The sequence below is a fragment of the Trachymyrmex septentrionalis genome, unplaced genomic scaffold (assembly GCF_001594115.1).
Source record: "Trachymyrmex septentrionalis isolate Tsep2-gDNA-1 unplaced genomic scaffold, Tsep1.0 scaffold127, whole genome shotgun sequence".
Taxonomy (NCBI): domain Eukaryota; kingdom Metazoa; phylum Arthropoda; class Insecta; order Hymenoptera; family Formicidae; genus Trachymyrmex; species Trachymyrmex septentrionalis.
The window spans coordinates 1441511-1462200 of NW_017304406.1; the positions used below are offsets into that span (position 1 = coordinate 1441511).

At 35.2% G+C, this 20690-nt stretch overlaps 1 protein-coding gene and 1 pseudogene across 1 annotated transcript; one reads left to right on the top strand and one right to left on the bottom strand.

Annotated features, from left to right (window-relative positions):
- LOC108756448 overlaps nucleotides 1–20690 on the top strand; it is an 80639-nt pseudogene that overhangs the window by 17041 nt on the left and 42908 nt on the right.
- On the bottom strand, nucleotides 1304–11369 carry LOC108756447. Its single transcript, XM_018500269.1, has 4 exons — nucleotides 11277–11369; nucleotides 3297–3563; nucleotides 2455–2712; nucleotides 1304–1874 (listed from the first exon to the last, which is right to left on the bottom strand). The coding sequence occupies exons 2-4, from the start codon at nucleotides 3504–3506 to the stop codon at nucleotides 1752–1754; spliced, it is 591 nt and encodes a 196-aa protein (XP_018355771.1). The 5' UTR covers nucleotides 3507–3563; nucleotides 11277–11369; the 3' UTR covers nucleotides 1304–1751.

Here is a 20690-nt window from a genome sequence, read left to right on the forward strand (position 1 = left end):
TGTTAAGCCACTAAATAAGAGTAATAAAGTTTAACCTTCCGGAATAGATGATGAATTTATTGAATTTACTCAATTATAAATTTCTGTTAAACAATTCAATTTTCTTTATGTTACATCTATACAAATGGATATACATTTGTTGTGTGTGGATTATTCTTATTAAAATATCTGTAAAAAATATAAAAATGTATAATAATAATTAGCAATGAGAGTACAGCGCAGTAAGCGATGTGTAAATTATAAGTTATGTATTATATTTGAATTAAAAATAATCAGAGAACGATCGGACGTTTTGGCTCTGCTTCGAGTCATCCTCAGCGATGTTATATAATACATAGTATACGATAATCTCATGTTTTCCGGGTAAACATTAAAGAGAGTTTCAAGGCTGGATGGTTATGAAAGTCCCAAAGATGTGAGGGCAAAAACGAAACTTTGAAAATGAATCAAACAGCCAAGCATGTGACGCTATCAATAAATTAATGTATAAAGATTCAAAATAAAGTCAAGAATTTAAACAGTTAAATTTGTAGCAGTGTAAATGATATATTTAGTATTCATTTTTTTGTTATATGAGTTATGTTATTTTGGTTTCTTAATTAGTGCCTTTTAAATAACATTGCCTTTACATTAAATGAGGCTTACAAATTTAGCCAGTAGCTGTGTTACAGATTTTGTCAGCTCCGGAAGGTTAAATATTATCCTATTTACGTTTTTATTTCTTAAAACTCGAGAGGGAAATTTCGATATATTGTAAAAATTAATGAAAAAATTTTGTAATTAATCAATTATGTTTTTAAAAAATGATAATTGAATATCGAATTAAGGCGCTTTATCTGTTTCTTCATGTCTTATAACTCTTTTAACTCTGTCGTAAAACTCCAACTGGAACGAGTGCAATGCAATTGACAGTTATAAAGCGCACATCGATGGCTCTCTACGTTTAATCTTGAAGCACCATTCTTAACAAATCTTTAAGTCATGATAAAGATAAACGACTTCCGTCGCAATGTTACCATAAAGTGGCCTTGCACGTTGCGCTAGTTGATACGGCTCTTTGTAACGTTCTTTGTATGACATATTACATCGAATGCTGAAAAAATAAGTCTGCAAAAAAGATGAGGATACATTTGAATGTTAGGCCATATTTAAACAATTTAAATATATATGGCAATAGAAAATTTTCAGTGTTCTTTAGGTTCTTAAAAGAGATTTTCAAAAGCGTAAAAAGATGTTGAAAACCTTTTATTGGTAGGCGACATTCAAATTGTTCAAAATTGTGTACTGTTCAAATGTATCTCCTTCCATTTTATTATATGCCCGACGAACAGCTCTTACGCAAAGAAGAAGCAAGAACTTTCCCTTTGTTTCCTTTTCGTATAAGAGCAGCGCAATTAAACATTGGTTGTCTTTGACGTGCTCTTGTGTACACAGACTTAGTAGTCTAATCTCAAAATAATTTATTCTCGCATCTTTGTATGCCGTAAAGCGTACGATATTTCCCTTATATTTCATCGCGCGCATGAAGTAGCTTCTCTCTTTCTCTCTTTCATGTTGAAATACACGCAGATGTCTCACCCGTGACATTGCGTATCTTGTACAGAATATAAATGCATGAAGCTCCCCCGTCGTTCTTTAGGCGCTGATTCCCGTTTTTGTGCGTGTAATCAGGTAGACGTCTTTCTACGTATGTAGTCAGGTAGACATCTTTCCCGTCGAGGGAAGAAGCGAAACCGGAAGAATGCGGCGATTTAAAGAAGGGCGCAGGCGGTGCCATGCATCACCTCGGAGATGAACATCGGCGTACCGGCGCTAAGGCCGCCATCGCCCTTTGCTTGCTCGTCCTTTTCATAGTCGCAGTCGAAGTAATGGCTCTGCGACAGAACGCGTTTTGTAATGACGTGACACACAAGCTTGCACTATTCCGAATTTTAAATATGTGAAATCGCGAGTCAACGACAAAAAATTATTTCTATTTCAATCAATCATTCTAATTTCAATTTCTCTCCCTTTCCTTGTCAGTTTTGTTTGGGAACAAAAAATTTGCAACGTTTACATAGTTTAGTATCGATACAATCACGGACTTTGAAAGGCTTTCTTTCACTTGGTGATACAAGTCGAATAAAAACATCATTCTATCTTCCTTGCAATTCAATAAGCATTCAATAAGTAGCAAAGATAGAACGACACTTGTGTCGACTTTGTCATCAAATGAGAAGCATTCTAGACTATCTCACTATCTCACTATCGTATACGTATGATATTAGATGTATATGTAGATGGACACAGAAATGGTAGCCTATTATTTGGGATCAAAGGTAGCGACAAAGTGATCAGTTTTGCAATGTAAGATTTAATCTCGGTCCAATTTACTTTTTTTAACTCGGAGAATTTTCGAGACTGGAATTTATCTGAACTTTATCTCGATTAATAGGAGAGACTTAACAAATATACCTGGCAATCCAAACATCTGCAATGATCGCTCATTTTGCAAGTTATGCCCCACTGCTTTGCCATCGCCTTGTAGAATTCTTTGCTCGATTTATGAAGTATTTTCTTGGCTGCTTTTCTGTCCCCACCTCTTGGACCGCCACTGCCATCGTCGCCTCCATCTTCAGAGTCCTCCGTACTTTTTTCGTTACTGGGAACCTGCTTTTCCATATTTCCCTCCTTCGCTTCTCGTAGTGCAATGGCCGATGATTCCATTCGTGTCTAAATAATAATATTTTTATGATTGAGAAGAAATGGAAAAGCGATAGAGCGAGGGCGAAAGATGAACTTCGGGAGCTGCCGAAATTTCGAATTTTTTTATTAATAAGAAATTATGTGAAGCGATATTTTGTACGCGTAAGTGAAATGCTTTGATAGAATACAGCCTGTGACAAGTGATCGCTACTGGCTATAGCTGTACGTGTGACGCGACTATTTGTTACAATGCGATGTATGGACAACGTGGCGCGAATTATCACACAGCGGATCGCAGGTAACTACGCAGTCCACGTGTATGTTCGTTAATCCCGCGCGTTACATTTTCCATCAGTGAACTGTCATGGATGTCGAGACCTCGCTTCGGGTGCCGCATGTTTTGTATTCCGCGCGATATACCCCAGGTAGAATTATTCGAGCGTATCGCTACGCGCATAATCCTTGAAACTGAACTCGGATCGCGTAAACAGTTCTCGATTGACGCAATCGTGAATGTCGACCATATTATTTTTTTAGTCGCCCCATATGGTATATAGTCCGTACCGAGAACGATCAATTAAATTTCGATCCGAGGTATGGAACGCACTCACCTCTTCGAGAACGTGTTCGTACGAGGGTGGAGGTGAGCTGGGAATTGTTTGCTCGTTCCTAACCGACAAACAATTCTTGTCCGTTTCCGTCTCGGGTGCATCCGCAAACTCGTCTGTACCTGACGGCAACGACTGATTAATTTGCCGCTGCTGTTCCTCGGATTCCACGCTGTTGCTGCGACTATCGCCGGAACTGCGCGATTTCAGCATCTTCGAGAAACGGAGCTTGAACGGCGCCAGCTTGACGAATTTCTTCGTTCTCGTGGCCTACGAAGAGGACGAGTTTTCATTTGCGAATTTAATCGCGAGATGGATTTTTCAAGAAGCCATTTTGCCGGAGTAATTCGAGGATTCGCGGATATAAAGTGAAATGTTTGTCCCAGCCAATTTTTGAAATAACAGTTTGCCACAAGGTCTGCGAGGTATTTAATATGAGAATTTTATGTAAACAACACGTTGAAAAGAAAGAAGTGAGAGATACGTCAACTTCAATGAATTTGTAATAATTGACAAGAACGCGAGATCCCGAATGGAGAAGCGAAAAGTATAAAAAAAAAAAAAAAAAAAGAAATTGGAAATCAATATCCGCGCGCGCGCGGATCCGAATGTAAAATGGAGGAGAGAAATGAAAAACTTCGTTTTTGATTGATAACAACTTGAAATTTTTTAGTTTGAAATAGGTGACTCAGCTCTCTCGGAACGAGAACTTTACTCTATACCCGCGAGATCACGCAACTGCACCGGATGCATCTGTCGTTGACCTACTGACCGAGTTTGCGGATATTGGCGGTCGACGTACCGCCGCCACTCGACTTGGTGCATTTGCGGCCGACTTTACAGACGCGAAGCTTACCCCGCCCTTAAGCTCCTTCCGGAAAGGAGAGGTCGGTGGAATCGAGGACGAGCTCGAACGATGATTTTGGCACGTTGCGCCGCTCGATATTATCATTTCGATTTGATGCGGCGCGACGCGTGAAAATAATATTTGCCATCGCCGTTAGTTCTCTCTGCTTCAAATAAAATATAAAAATCAGCTTTCGGAATTACTATTAAAACATTGTTGTTAATAAGATCATATGGGCACATTGGTATTTCAATCCAAACTGTTTGAATTTGTTGAAGCCGTTATTAATTAACTGAATTTCGTTATTGAACGTGATGGATGAAGGATAACAAGATTCCGAATTTCATGTTGCAAGTTTCCGGGATAAACACAGAAGATTGAAGTGCTAGTCTTCACGTTGGAGCAAAACCGCCAGATAAATCGATAAGCTAATAAAGACTAGAAATCATCCATCGCATCTCTCCCGTAAACGAAGTAAGTTCCACTTAAGGTCAGACCTCCTATCGATGTTCAAATTGTGTCACCGGATCCTTGCGGTTGACAAAGTCAAGAACAATAGTACGGGACGGTTTTCCGATACGTATTCGCAAGTGGAACAAACCCATTTGCGGCCGGACGTGTCGAGATGCCATAAACGGCAGCTGTTGTTGAGATTTGGCGAGTGACGGAGATCATTCGGCATTTTGGACAGTGTCGTTTCCCTGCAACGGAATTGCATCTCTTGAAATAATCTTTTTCCTCCCGCTCCTCCAGCACGTGGAGACGTAACGCTAGAATTACAATCCTTAGCGTGCGATTGCGAAGAAAGTACGAAGACCGTCGCGCACGAACGAAAGATAGCGAGAGCTTAAAAGTATTCGAGAACTTGAGGAAACTACTAGGCTTCTCAAACTTAACTTTAACGGAGGATTAAGAAAATTTAACGGAAGCTTTGTACATCACAGTTACACCGGGAATAAAGAAACTTGCTTATTTCATTCCGTATAATCAATTAATTTCCGTGGATATTTAATTATCAAAAACATTTAATTTCATACAGAAAAAAAAAAACTCCGTCGCACGCGTGGAACATAGCTAAGTTTTAATCGGAATGTGAAATATAACTCGTGCGAACAAACAGGCGAGCGTAAAACTCTGATGAAAAATTCCATCTGGACAGAAATCACCGTTCAACGGATAAGATAGACGGATAGGGCGACGTTTTATCGTACAAATGAAACAGGCGACAAAGTAGGTTGCACCGTTTGGTGAGAGAGGCGAGAATCCACGCGTTTTCATCCACCCTCTCGCTCCTTTCTTTCTCACCCCCTCCCCCTTCTCCTGCGCAGGACTGGACGGCGTGTCAGTGGCCCGAGCTAGTACCAACGCACTCCCATCCTGGGCCAACACCTCTCGTCCTAGTTTCCTTCTCGCTTGGCTTCATCCACCCCTTGCCATTTTCATCCCTGTCCAGGGGGTACCTATCAACCATTTTCATCCCTCCCTCTCTCTCTCTCTCTCTCTCTCTCTCTCTCCCTCTCCCTCCCTCTCTCTCTCTTTACTTGGCAATCTCTATATGTGTATATCTAGGAGTCGCGTCTGTCTTCCGCTCGGTGCATTTTCACTCGTTTCTCTGTTTTCTCGTTCCATTACGGTAACTCCACGTGTTTACATCTCAGTTTTGCTAGGTGCACGTTTGTAAGTGCGCAATATTCTCGCTTGTATTTTCCTTTTCTTTACTTTCTTTCCATACAGTTTGGCTGGCATTTCTGAAGAAAATTGCAAGAAGAATGCTACTTATGTCTAGTAATTTACGCTCAATCTTTTCTTAAAAACGTCTAGCAATTTGATTTATCAAGATAAAGAATTTGAATTAATCGTTGCTAAATAATCCGTTGTGAAATAATATTAATTCTTATCGATATTTTAGTGAACATTTTCCTCAACTATGATATGAAAAACTGTTTATAACAAATGTTTTTCACATAATTTTAAGTATATTATACAATCTTATTCCTCGGATTTTAACTTTGAAAATGAAAAAACAAATTGTTAACAATTACGTTAATTTTAAGCAAATATATTTATTAATTTAAATTACTAGATTTGTTAATACCATAATAAAGAAATTTTTCGGCACAAATACTGAATTAGGGTTAACAGAAGAAATACATTACACTTAATAAATCTTTTTATTAATACGCTGCTTCTCAAATGGGTAGTTATTCGTTGCTATTCCATTATATTGTCACGAGATGTAAATACGGGATTACGAGTTTTACAAAAAAAACGCGTGAATTATTTGAAAAATCTTAACGGGTGACGTGTATTGTGCGATCTTATTAAAACTTTTTCAAGTAACGGAGACTGTCAGGACCTCATGAATATTCCATCAAGCGCAAATCGAAAAATAATTTACAAAGGTGATTACTGTTCGTCTGTTGTATAATGATTAATCGACATCATCTTCCGGTTGATTGTAATGTATCAAATAGGGGAGACGCGAAAAAGGATTTATCTGTCAGTTCTCCCAATCCTACGCGCGCGTCCTTGTCAAACCTCTCTTGTAAACGAGGTCTTGTGGTTTTAAAAGCCCTAGGGGGACATTTACGGGAATCTTTATCGAAATAGAAAGCAGGAGTTTCAGGGCCGAGAAAAAAGAGTGGCGTGACTTGTTAATATAATGGAATTATTTCATTATTTAGCGTCAAACATGTGAGCGTTAAATATAAAAGTTCCATTGTTTCCCGGCACTATTATTTCCTGGCACGCCAGAAGCAATACAGTCAACACTTTGACGTAGCATAAAAGTCGTTTGGAAACGAATGCGCGGTTTGAATGCCCATGGGAAGTCCCGCGATCGAGTTGAGTTTTCAACGCGGATCGTATTTTGTAAGAGATAATTGTGTCGCCGGCGGCGATGGAATGCCAGTGACATCCGATTGCAAAATTTTTTAGTGGATTTGGATCATTCGGTGTTCCTATAGGTTGACAGTGCATTAATGACAACTGTGCAGTGCAAGTGAAATATCGCACTCGGGGTATTCTAAAACTTTCACGTGACACTACTAATAATTCATTCCTTATTCAACCCACATACTACAAATTCGATATACGAATGGTAATTTTCTTTTTTATCAAAATACGAAGGTTTCTCGGAAAGTAAGAATCGAACGCACATGGCGGACGTTTCTCATTGTTAAATGTATGTGTAATGGAGAATTCACATTATGTATGGCAGATATTTAACATTACGATATTCGATGCAGGAACATGCTTTCTATAGATTCTAGAACGAGATATTTCTCTCTGAAAAACGAATCTTTCTATTGAATATCAGATATCGAACATCGGATGTCGTGAGTCTTCCATAATAATCCCTGTTAACCGTCATCTCGATGAATGGTCCTCTAAAATATCAACGTCTCGTGTGTTTCCAACAAGCAACAAATATCGCAAACTGTTCTGAAACAATCGAACGATGCTTGACATTGTTAGACGTTACGCCATTGCTCGCCACATCATTTACCTATGTCTCGTCCATCGATGAAACATACACTCTCTATTGAAACTTTTCGCGTCTCCGGACTGTAGGGTGTCGAGAACACGCTGACGTAATATGTTAACAAATGGAAACAATTGTAACCGCATAAGTTACATGATCGATCGCGAAGCCAAGTGAATATTGTGTTTGAAAATGGCCGTCTCTATTATATCTCTATTAATATAAATTTAGCTATTTTGTAGTGAAATATAAAATGCTAATTCTTTATTTTTAATTAGCCTATTTAATTGAAGCAAGCGTTTCATTTTCAAAATTTCTTAAATTTTGTTATAAACATTAGCATCATCATTTTAGGGATAAAAGTGAAGACAAATTAAATAATAATAAATTTTTTTCTCTACAACATATAATACAATACAAATAGATATGAAATACAATGAAAAAATAGATAAAATTAATCTTTTTTTAATTAAAAATTATTTGTTAATGTTTAAAATAGTAATTATTCTAAAAATATATAATCTTTAGGTATATGAGATTATATAATAATTATAATAATAATTTCTGAAAATCATTAAAAATCTTTGTAAAAATTTTTGTGAATGAAATATAGAGTTAAATTTGAATAAGAATATTTAGACAAAGGTTTAAATAAATTTTCTTTTTTGTTCAATATGCAAATTTGAAGATACTGTTCATTATCATCATATATATAAATTATGCTTCAACGTCAATTATAAGTTCGTCCAACCATAAATTTCTTAAGAATACAGCGCGTTTAAATTGAAGCAGATAGTGAACGTATGAATAATAAATGTGATAGAGTAGTAAAAAAGAAAGTCGTTAAAACGTCTCAGAAGAGTGATAAAAGCGGCCATTAAAACTGGCCATCAAATTATAGGAAACTTTTACGATATTTTTCCAGTCAGGCGAATAAATTTATGCAATTTTGTGTTATTTGCGCAATGTAAACAGAAACGCCGCGGTGATCGTATTAATTATAAAATATTGACAGAATTGCAAATACTGTAACTGATATGTTGTAGTATATACTTTTCTGAAGAAACCATTGATCGATTCTCCAACCAATTTTGTCGCAATTTTGATTACTATCAAAGAGTATATAGGAAGATATTTCTTGGTGAAAAAGCGGATACATATCATCATCAAAGGGCTCTAGGGAGAAAAATCTACGAGAGTATCAACTTTATCAAGCAAGATGGTGGTTTGATGGCATCCCTTCAATAAGATTTGCTTCTTTCAACAATACTTGGAAAAATTCTATATAGAATACGATTTCAAAAGTGTACTTTAATTCGATCAAAGGTTGAACTGGAATTAATAATTTTCAAAAAATCACAATAAAATATTTATCAAAACCATTTTTTAATAAAAAAAAGTTTTTCTCTATATGTATTTGTATACAGAAAGGCACCAAAAAAAGAAAAAAAAATAGGAGCAATTTCTCTCACATAAAAATAAATAAAGAAATGCACAACAAAATTCTTTTTGTATCGTAAGATTTTGAGAAAAATAATTTGGGAACTTAAAATGTTAATCATTACATAAAATTATATTAATATTTAATAATGACATTTATGAATTATCTTAAAAGTCTGATACCTCATCGTAACTCGACGAGAATTGAGAAATATCACAAATTCGATATATTGACAGTGAGACTCTTTTAGTGTATATATATTTTATTTGGATTGACTCCATATTATTTTGGAGTGAAATTTCACTTAAAAAGAGTGAAAATTGTCATTCTTTTTCGAGAAGTGAAATATTTTCATTCTTCTCCAAAAATGGCTGTATTTTCACTTTCTTGAAGTGATATTTCACTCCAAGAAATTTAGAGAGTATATGTATTCTTTTCTTAAATAAAAAATTCATCCCGAGCAAGGATGTAGAAATTTTTTATCAATCAATTGTGTCGAGATATCCGTATAGAATCTTTGATGCACCACTCGTATTGTACTATTCTACCTACATCGTACGTGTCGAGAATACATATCGAGGATGCATTACCGCTTGTAATTGGATATCTCGGTGAAAAGCACGTCAAGTTTTCTCGCGAGATGCTTTCGATCGCTTCGGACTGAAAACTTTGCGAGTCATTCGTCGAATTTCTGACTGCACTTTCGTCATTGTCACAACGTGACACCGTGACACTCTTCGACGTTCGTAGAGAAAGCCTCTATGTCGCGATGACTATCTACGTGTTATGTGTATAAGGTGTAACGTTAGTTCCACGATAGTTTTTAATCTTAATTTACGGAAGGAATCTTTTTACTAACAATCTTCTTTATAAATAAAAATAAATCCCGTATTTTAATGATACATTAATAACAAATTTTGTAAAAATTCAAATGTTCAGGATCAATTTTACTTGGTAAAGCTTGGTAAAGCAAATGAAATATGCGAACCGATTAATTTTAATTTACTTCGGATATCTCACCCAATGTTTGAGACAACGCGATCCCACTTAATACCTCATTCTGCACAAGCTTGCAGCTGCGTTCGCCAGTGAATCTTAATTCATTTATAAGATCGACTTCGGATATTTCTGAGCGAATTCGCAATTAGAGAAAAAGCGAAAGATTCCGATACGCCCTGTATATATTTCCACGTGAGATTGTATTTGCCGTTGTAAGCCGATACTGTGAGGGCCAAAGAAGACGAAGTTTGCGTCTTTTACTGATGGTTAGATGAGTAAGATGTCTGCTACTATTTAGGTCAGGTTTGTGCGTGTTTCTTAACGAAATAAAATATAACTCTAAACAAGAACCTTAATTGGTATCTTAAGTGAGGCATGAAACTCTCATAAAAGTATTGAAAATGCGAACACTACGAGCTAAGAGGATATCGATAGATAAACTAAGTTAGCTTTTTGCCACACGTGTCCTCAACAATATCATAACTTCGTGTCTGCGTGTGCGTGTAATATTGTCTTTTATTACGTTTTATATTGAAAAACTGTAAAATATAATGAAACGTTTAAGATCTCTAACTTTTCCAAGACGTTGGCCCTTTGAATCATAACGTCCAAGACGTTTGCCACTTATTGTTCGACGTGGGTGATAACGAGGAAACGTTCACGACGTTATCAGTCCCCCTTGACGCGACATCTCGTGGGCGATATACAGTTGGCGAGCGGATAACGCCAGAGCAGAATGATCACTTCCGGGAAGGGACAGTGCGTGGGAGGTGATAGCGCACGGATGCAGTTGAAGGGTGCAAACAGGGCGCGAGCATATATATCGAACGACATGGCACGTAGATGATGAGATGTCGGGGTTGTCTTTAGCGGGCGCAAGAGTACACGCACGTTGTGTCAAAATATTCTTCTCTCCGCCATCGTTTTATTGATCGCCGATGTAGACACGCGTCTCGAAACACCGACGCAATTGTACATACAAGGATATGGGGATATACACGAACGTACACATACACACACACACACACACATACATATATATATATATACACACATACACATACACACCACGCAGGGCAGCTGTACCTTGTCGGATAACACTCGTACCGTTCAATGCGAATATTTCGTTTCAGCAACGTTATTCCAGGGTGGATTTTGATATTCACGAATGTGCATTGACGCGGGATTTTTGCCACTACCCTCTATACTCACGTGATTTTTCCGCTCGCGCGAATCGCTGCGTTTTCTTGGTAAATAGACGTGGCACAGATATCCGGATGCGTGATGACTCGTGCGGAGTATCAGACCGCGACAGCCATGTTGGCAAGGGTGTAGCGCCCCTAACCAGCCTGCCTAGAAGTACAAGTCCTCTCTTCTCACCCCTTTCGCACCATCGCCACCACCTCGTCCACCCACTCTCCCCTGTAATACTGAATGAAATTTTTAATGCGCGAATTATCAATCAATCGCGAGAAACTTCAATAAACGCGTCATAAAATAAGATAATACAGGATTAATCTCGGAAACGTCGAATGTTTTCTTCAATCGCAGCTTTTTACAGCCAATACAGGGATAATAATTTTTTTTAACAAGGACTCTTGAAGGCGATAGTTTATAACAATTTTTTAATTTTTAACATCACTCATTTTTATAACTAAATTTTTTAATTTAGATTTTTTATTATAATAAATTCTAATTCCAATTAATTAAAGATTATTATTTTTTATTATTATTTATTATTTATTTTTCCTTTCTTAAAAGTTAATCAGATATATTTTATTTTATGCGTTTCTATTTTGCTGGAGAGAAATCGATTGTACATTGACTAAAAAAATCTTAGTGAAAACAACATCCGGTGATTTAAAAACCCTCTGTATTCATTTGTTAAATATTTTCTTATGTAATTTCATTAACTTTTATGATAATAATAATGAAAAGTTTGCAATTCTCAATTATCTTAAATAAAATTTGTTACAATACGGAAGAAACTTTTATATAGGTCTTTTTTTTGTGTGACTCTTACTTTTTCTTTTTCACGATTACTGTAAAAAGAAGTTATTATAAAAAGAGTCGCTTTCACGATTGAAAGACGCTTCTTACAAAATCCTCCTTTTTGACAAATGTGATCAAGAGTCTTGTAGGGGGAAGATAAACCCCTAAATCTCCCTTTATATCCCTATGTGCAGTTACGCATTACTGTAGAAAGGTGCTCGCCGCGGGAGATGTCAGAATTCGACCTTCCTTAGCCTTTCCACAGAAATGATGAGATATCGGTTATGGAAGATAAGGAAACCGTTTCGATTTATATTGGTCTTCCCCGCAATGGCCGACTCGTCGTTCTCACTATTTTTATCTGTTGCCCCGCCAGTTTACCCCGCCAATGCCTCCTCGGAATTTTTTCTCTTATTATGAGACTCAAAATTTCTAAATGGATCCACGATCTGCCGCGTCAAGACCTTCATATCTCTTTGCTTGAGATCTCAGAGGATTCTTGAAGGAGAATATTTTAATTAAAAATTTACAGCAGACGGGTACTCGGTTACACCGATAATGGCAAGAATCAAGTTGTCGGATTGTTTCGCTGATGAGTAGTAACTGCAAATGAAAGAATAATTGCTTCTATCATTCGTGAGCTCGCACTTGCGACATGTTTAAATACAGGAAGTTTTAGAATCATTTGTATGGTTAATCAGGATATTATGTTATAAAACTTTATAAGAAAGTTTTATATTAATCTTTGTAATAAAGCTTTAAACTCAAATTTCATAAAAGTAAAATCTGATTATGTGAAATCTCTAGCTGCAAATTATTTGTGCTTGATGACACGAGATATACTTTAGGAGTAGGAAATTTATAGATGTTGCGTACGAATAAAAATACAGAAATAAATGTATGAGAAAAAGACGCATGATTCATTCGTCACGTTGTTATTGAAGCATTAATATTTCATAAAAATACCAAAGGCTATCATCTTCTCCATTGCTTCAATTATATTGTATATATGTATATTGAGACTAAAATCAGATTATAGTTAATATCTTTAAATTGTTGGCCATTACTTCTATTTCTTATTATTGAGTTTTCAAATTATTAATTAGTTGATTAAAACGTTACATTGAGACTTCAAGTGTATCGCTAAGTGTAGCATAAGAAAGGAAATATTAAAGTAATATTTTTTTGTGTAAAATAGTTGTATAAATTTTTTGACAAGAGTGCATAGTCGGCGCCGCTTTTTTTATTTTTTTTATTAGGACATGCTCAACACCGAGAGCAAACTGCTGCAAAACATCACTGCTGAAAAATCGTTAAAATCCAAATCCTCGATATATTGTCCTCATTGCGCCAGGGGAAAAAAGAGAAGAAGCGACAGCAGAAACCCGAACGGTTTTCGTGCCACTCGTTTCCGTGCGAATTTTTATTTCGTTACCAACGTCGTTTTTTATCTTCGTTAGGTATATATTTTTCTTTTTCTCAGTCAGACCATCATCGCGCGATAACGCAATCACTTGCGTGTCACGCAGGACGAATAGAAGGTCGTTGCAAGATGAAGCACGCAAAATCGCTCTTCTCCCTGGCGAATTCTCGTTTTTGCTTTTTCGCCGAATTATTAATGAAGCGCTCGAAAACAGGATAATAAAGTTATAAACTTGAATTGTTAATCACACACGCTAAATCTTGGTATATGTACGATTCTTCACTGCCGGTCTCTGTAATGAGTGTAATCAAGCGCACGATAATCAACTCACTTTTATGTGCATTAAGTTAATGTACTAATAACGTATAACTTTCAATGTATATTAATGAGATAAGTTAAGCTGAGATGCGCTGTTTTGTACAGGAACTTGATCTTTATCTTTTTGTTTGATATGCAACGAAAATATATCTCTAGAAAAAATAGTGTTGGTCTCTTAATGTTGAAAATTCGAATTTTTAAACATTAACTGTTACTTTTATTCGAGGTATTTTAACTTTGGCATGTTGCTCGTCGAAGAATTATAGCAATACAACCTTCAGCTATCAGGAATATTATTGCCAAATGGTGAATAATCGCGTTGCGAGTTTCAAATCCTAATTAGTACGGGAATTTCAGTCGGGAGTATGAGTGCCGAAATAACGATCATACCAATGACGAGCGAATAGTGATTGAAGCATATCGACGATAAACATGGGTCTGAGCATCCTGAGATCGCGTTTCAGAAAACGCTGATTTCAGAAAAGGCGAATCGAGAGTATCTCTCCCTGTAGGGATCTTTTTCTACTTACGTGGCGAATTTTGTTACTGGAACTTTGTTACTGGAATTAATAATTATTGGTTAGCTAAAAGCACCATCAAGAAGTATTCAAAGAAATCTTACGTATATTATATTTCGAATATATTCCACCAATATTTTCGCAAAAAAGAGTGGTCTCTGTAAAAGTTTGAAAAAAATTTTTGTCCGTTTTATTTGATAACGGTTTCACGATAGACCATTTTATTTTTGTAATCAATAACTGCCTTTTTTGCCGTTTTTGAAATTTTAATGTTTATAACTTTTTGGAAAAATATCAAAATTTTTCTACGTAAACAGGCAGCTGTGTAACAGACAGCGAATAAGAACATAAAATTTATTTTTTATTTCAGATTACTCTAGTTACTATCTAACTTAAATTTTTTATAAATGTCACTTCTAGAATCAGTAACTTCAATATTTTTTAATATTTTGGTATGTTATATAAAAATATTTAATATAAATATTTAATTAGAACATAGAAATTCCATTATTTCAATTTTCAAATATAATTTAAAATTGACCTATTTTTTTATTTCAGTTATCTTATATTTTTATGAAATATACCGACGATATATTTCATAAAGATATAATAATAAATAATGTCGCTTAAATCATGTGGTGTAAATGAATAAAGTCGCTTGGAAATCGGATCGTTTTTCATCAGATTTTATCCGTTGCATTCCTATGTTCTTGTAATTTTTTCGATCCTTGTATCGCACTCGTCGATTTCCTCAATTCTCATATTGCTCTAATTTAATTTTATTGTAACTTTTATTGCATGATATAACCGTACTGTAGTTTGCTAGTTTTGTGCCACTAGTACTTTCTAAAAGGTAGTATTTATTTCGAACAAAATGTCTCGAGTATCCTTCACTCTCTTGCCCTTCTTCTGCGAGGCTTTTGGCTGCGCTTGAGAGATAATACTATCTTCAGAACCGATCACAGTATACACGTTTTCGATTCTTATTAAAAGTAACACGGAACGAAAAAAGCAACGTTTCCTATGTTTTATACAATTTAAAACTGATCTTTATAATTATTTATTTCGATTCTGAGTTAAATATTTGACTAGAAGTTGGACATTTCCAAATGGATACTATCTGAGACCTTTATTCATAAATAATTAAGAGATTTCTTGTTTAATGCCAATTTTTACATATTGTTTAATTCTATAAAACAAAAACGATGTAATAACAGTTGTTTAAATATTAAACAACTTGACGAATCGGAGATAGAAATCGAGCAGAATCTGCTGTCAATTTTTCTTCAAAGTAATTTATTTAAAAAATAATATTCTTTTTTTTCACTCTCCCTTTTTTTAAATCACGCATTACAATTTCGAAATGCGCGCGAGCGTTTGCAATCGTTACTAGCCAGATAATTTTGATCCTAAAAGCAATTTCTTGAAAATTGATGGTCTCAATATACTCAAGGGAGTATTTTGAAAACCTCTCCTTCCGGAAAGTTTCAATTCTCCAAAAAAAGAGTGAGTCGTAACATAAACTATATTTGAGCGCCACATCGTGTGGGAAAAAAATTTCTGAATCTGAGAGCGCGCTTCTCTCGCGAGATAGCTCGCGGCGTTTTCCTGTTTCGCGCTTTTCCTGGAGTGCATGAGCTTTTCGCGAGTGCTGGCGAAGAGCGAAGCGCGCGCCACAGCCAGCAAATCGATGCGAAGAGACGACGCGATCCTCACCCTCTGTTCCACCACCACCACCGCTGCTACCACCCTCGCCACCTTCTCTCTCTTCGGTAATTTAAGCTCCGACTCGGTTCAGCTGAGTTCAGTTGCGCCACTTGGCCGTTGCGGTTCGCGTGTCGTTGCAAGCTAGAGGAAGCTCTCTCTCATTCGCGCGCGATTTCGAGACCACCTTTTCTTTTTTTATCTAAATTTGCAGGTCGATTGTCACTTTTGCTTTTATTTATTTTTCTTTCTCTCTCAAACCTTCTTCTCTGGGGAAGTACGTGAGGTGTACACACGTATTAGGAAAGGAGAAGACAGAGAAGAGTGCTGTAAGCCTTCGATGTTTCTTTTCGCGGAGGTCCACGGTCCCCACAAGGTAAATAGATAAAGTAAAACGTATCGTATAATTGATACGTCGATTGATAGATTTCTAGATTGCAAACGATTCAATTGAGCAATTAATAGCGACTTCTTTTAAATGGGATTTTTTTTAGCTAATGGTTTATTCTGATATTTGATGCCAGTGCTCCAGATGCGAGCGCGGCCCGCGCTGTGAACGCGACCACGTTATTTTACAGATATCCCGCCTATCTTTATTATTTAGAACTTGATTATTTAGTTTAAATTGAATATTGTTGGAAACCATGTAAATTTAGAGCGCTTGAAATTTATACTGCCATACATTTATATTGCATTGTTAAATTACGTTATATTTTAATCATTGTTTATATAACATTATTAAACACATACACACACACAAATTAAAATATATTTAAAAATGACAATATTTTACAAGAAATACTGTAGCCATTAAATGTCCTTTTCGAATTCACGCAATTTATATGTACATATATATTTCAAATATATTTTCTTTAAAATTACTTTTTTTCAAAAACATTAGAATCATTTTCTCTTAAATTAGCTCTATTTTTCACTTTAAATAACCTATTCAATATATTATACGTGTATACATACAAAATCGTACACGAAGACAGTTACTGATGATGATTGTTAAGCTAAAACACAAAATTGGTATAATAACGGAGTAATCAAATTATCGGATAAAAGCCGAAATTATCATCTTCATTAAGAACAGTGGAATTCGCGGGGACCATCAAATATAGCTGTCTCTTTTAGAACATCGATCTCGTTTCCCACGAGAAAAGAGCGCGAAACTTTCATATCGACAGTAACATCGTCGGCACGCACACCAGTAAACCGAGAATCAACGATGTTCTCTTAGCTCGTGATTGGAGCGGCGGTTGCAATCACGTAGAAGGCACCGTGTTTAAAGTTCTCACTCACTGTACGTGCCTGCTCATACGCATTGAATGAAGGTATTTATAGCATTTGCGGTCGTATATCCCGATTGCAATTTGTTCTCGAGCACGATAAATTAATGTAACAGCGAGGAAAAATGTAAAAGTACATGTAGTGAATGGAGACGGGTATGAAAGAAAGAAATCTTTCTTTGGGCGAGATTTAACATACAAGAATCGTTTCCTGATGTACCCATTATATTGACCAGTCACATTTGACATTACCACGTTCAAAATGCTGACTCCTTTGCCCACCATTATATCCAACCGTGATTAACGGGCGGCTCTGAATAATTACTGATGTAACAATCAAAATTAGAGCGGCTCTCTAATTAAAATTGTAGTCATACGATATTAAACATCTCCTGCGCGCATATTATGAAATTTAATATAGGTAAAAGAGTCATGTTCTCTTCGATTGGAGAGACAGGAAAAAGGATAATATCACTAATATCACAGTTTAATGTCGTTATTGTAATTATGATTACGACTGTACGGTATTAAGCATTGCCGTCCGTTGTCATAGAGCGTATTATCGATGGCAAAGGAGTGCATGACGTTCAAAGAGTGCACATTGCTCAGCTAGATAGCCCTTTTAAGGGCGTACGTCAGTAAGTGCGGAGGAGCACTCGGATCAACTCAACGACCTAAATACAAGCGACAAAAAGCGACCTCTTAATTAATCACGCTAATTCCTCGGGTGAATAAGGGATGGTCGTGGCAATTTTTCTTCTCCGATCGTCGCATTTTGTCCGGTCCGTCCGGGCAAAGTTTAGGCCATCCGTTCGCGTTTCTATTTGAAGTTTGTTAAGGCTTGATTCCGAAGCTCGAGAACACACCTCGGGAATTTCATCCGCGAACAATTTCAATTCAGTCAGGGATTCCATCATGAACCCTCCGGGTAGCATTGGAAGAAGGGTTCGGCTTCATCCGATAACACGTTCGTATAAATTAATTCCTCGCGAGATGAAAGGTTTTCGTGAGTTGCGCGGAATTATACGGCATTTCGAGCCTCGATTTACCACAGGCTCGGAACTTTGCCGTTTGTCGAACTCGTGGCGAGCAAGTTCGTTTGGATGAAAAGTTCGCTTACCGCCAGTGCGCAATACGTTAACTATTTCGTAATTTGCATTATATTTCGTCCAGTTGTTTTTAAAAAAAGTAGTATATATATATATATATATATGCGGCACACATTATCATTAATAAGGGGCAAATTTGTCATTTATTAAAATATAAATACATATATTTGTATAATGCGTAACTAATTTTAAATTTTTATTTAAGAAAATGATAATTAGATACACACACACACATTTATATTTATATATATATTACATACGTACATTTTTATTCACAAATGTACACTATTCCAAAAAATTAAGAGATTACTTACTCTCTCCTCCAAAAATAGGTAATTTTCAAGAGAATAATTTTGTTAAAAATAATCATAATGAAATGATTAAAAAAATAGATAGATTAAAGCTTGAAGTCTTTACTTTTCAGATTAGTAATTTGGATTTGACTGATTTTTTACGGAGCTAAAGAAATATAAATGGAAATCTAGTACTTCCAGTACTTTTTTTTATACTAATAATATGCATCTTTTTGTGTAATTTTTTCATTAGGAGAAGAGAAAGAAGATGGCAGAAAAAAAGTAATGAGCACAATGAAAAAGTGAATAACAAAAGCGAGTATGTATTATCTTAGAATCTTAGGGGATCTAATTTTTTTCCGTAAATCGAGATAAAAATATATCGACATATATCTTATGACATTTTATAATTTCTTTTGAAGTTTAACAAAAATATCAATATTGTTTTTCTATATCTACAAAAAATATCACGCTTGACATTTTCAGTGTATTAAAGGATTATCTTTTATTAAATAGTTATTGAATTTACTCGATATCGGAACAAAATTTATGTGAAATGTAACAGATATATATATATATATATTTGCGTATTTTTTCTGTATTTCTAGTAAGAGAGAGAAAAGAAAAAATATGTTTGTAAATTTAATTATTGGATCAGCGTACAACTATAATAATATAAAATTATTTATAATACTTTTCATCATTTGAATAATTTTTGACAATGCATTCACCATAGGAAGGATCTCAACACAGTTGCTGCCGGCGCGGCAAGAATTTAAATGAACGCCCAGGAGACGTACACCCGTCGGTACTCCGAGGGGTTAAGTCTCTTCGACTTTCGTATTAAATCTTGCGCGGTAGGCGAACATACATCAAAAATGAACGTGAATAAATTTCACAACCCGAGAGATCTGCCTTTCCACTTGAAACATATCCTTTGCGAATTTATTAAATTTGAAAAATAGAAGTTTTAGTTTCTGTGATTTTTAATAATAATACAATTCGTAGAATTACCTATTATCGATGATATACAATCAGAAAGGAATAGTGATTTTGTATGAGAGTGGAAATTTGAGAATAACATTTTTACGTATATTAAATTTCATTTTTAATAAAATTAATCTTGAAATAAAAAAATTATTATCCGTCATATATTGAAACTTATATAATTTATAATTTATTGACATAGATTTTTCAACGCTATTGAAACATGAAAAAATTTTATATGATTTTGTTTATAAAATAATACAAAACTTTTCATATTATTAATTAAGAATAATATGAGTTACGGCTCAATATGAAATGAATAAAATTCAATTAATATACAATAAGAGCTATTAGAGCCTAACAAGATAACGTATGCTATAATTAAAATGCTTTATTATATTTCATATAAATAATGTTCAAACGTTTCGACCTTTTTCCAACGATCCTCTTCAGTGCAAACGTATACGTATATACAACATACGTTTGTGAAATGTCACACGATAATTATTGATCGGAAAATCGATAAATTAAAAAATTTAGTGCAATAATGTTCATATCATATTGATGATTAATCATTATGTACATGATTATCCAAATTCTTGATTGTCGTTTTTGCCGAAAATATTGAAAATTCTCTTAAGCACGATGGTATTGTGACGAGTGAAGTTGAATTAACGGACATCAGGACCAATATATAATTATGATCACTATAGGCTTATGCATAAATATAATAATTTATACATGTTTAACATATGTAAGTTTTGTATATATTCACTGAAGAGAACCTTTTGGAAAAAGGTCGAAATGTTTAAACATTGTTTATGTGTAATGTAATAAAGCATTGTAATTATAACATACGTTATTTTATTAGGTTCTAATAGCCCTTATTGTATATTAATTAAATTTTTCATATTTTCTGTTTATAAAATGAAAAAAAGTAATATTTGCGTTGCGCTACAAGTTATCTTTTAAATTAAAATTATTACCATA

What these genes read in the sequence shown, in the direction of transcription:
- LOC108756447 (XM_018500269.1), bottom strand. Translation starts at nt 3,506, where the DNA reads ATGCTGAAATCGCGCAGTTCCGGCGATAGTCGCAGCAACAGCGTGGAA. An exon ending in ACGAACACGTTCTCGAAGAG is followed by an intron (nt 2,713 to 3,296) that starts GTGAGTGCGTTC and finishes ATTATTATTTAG; the next exon opens with ACACGAATGGAATCATCGGC. An exon ending in GCAGATGTTTGGATTGCCAG is followed by an intron (nt 1,875 to 2,454) that starts GTATATTTGTTA and finishes GTTCTGTCGCAG; the next exon opens with AGCCATTACTTCGACTGCGA.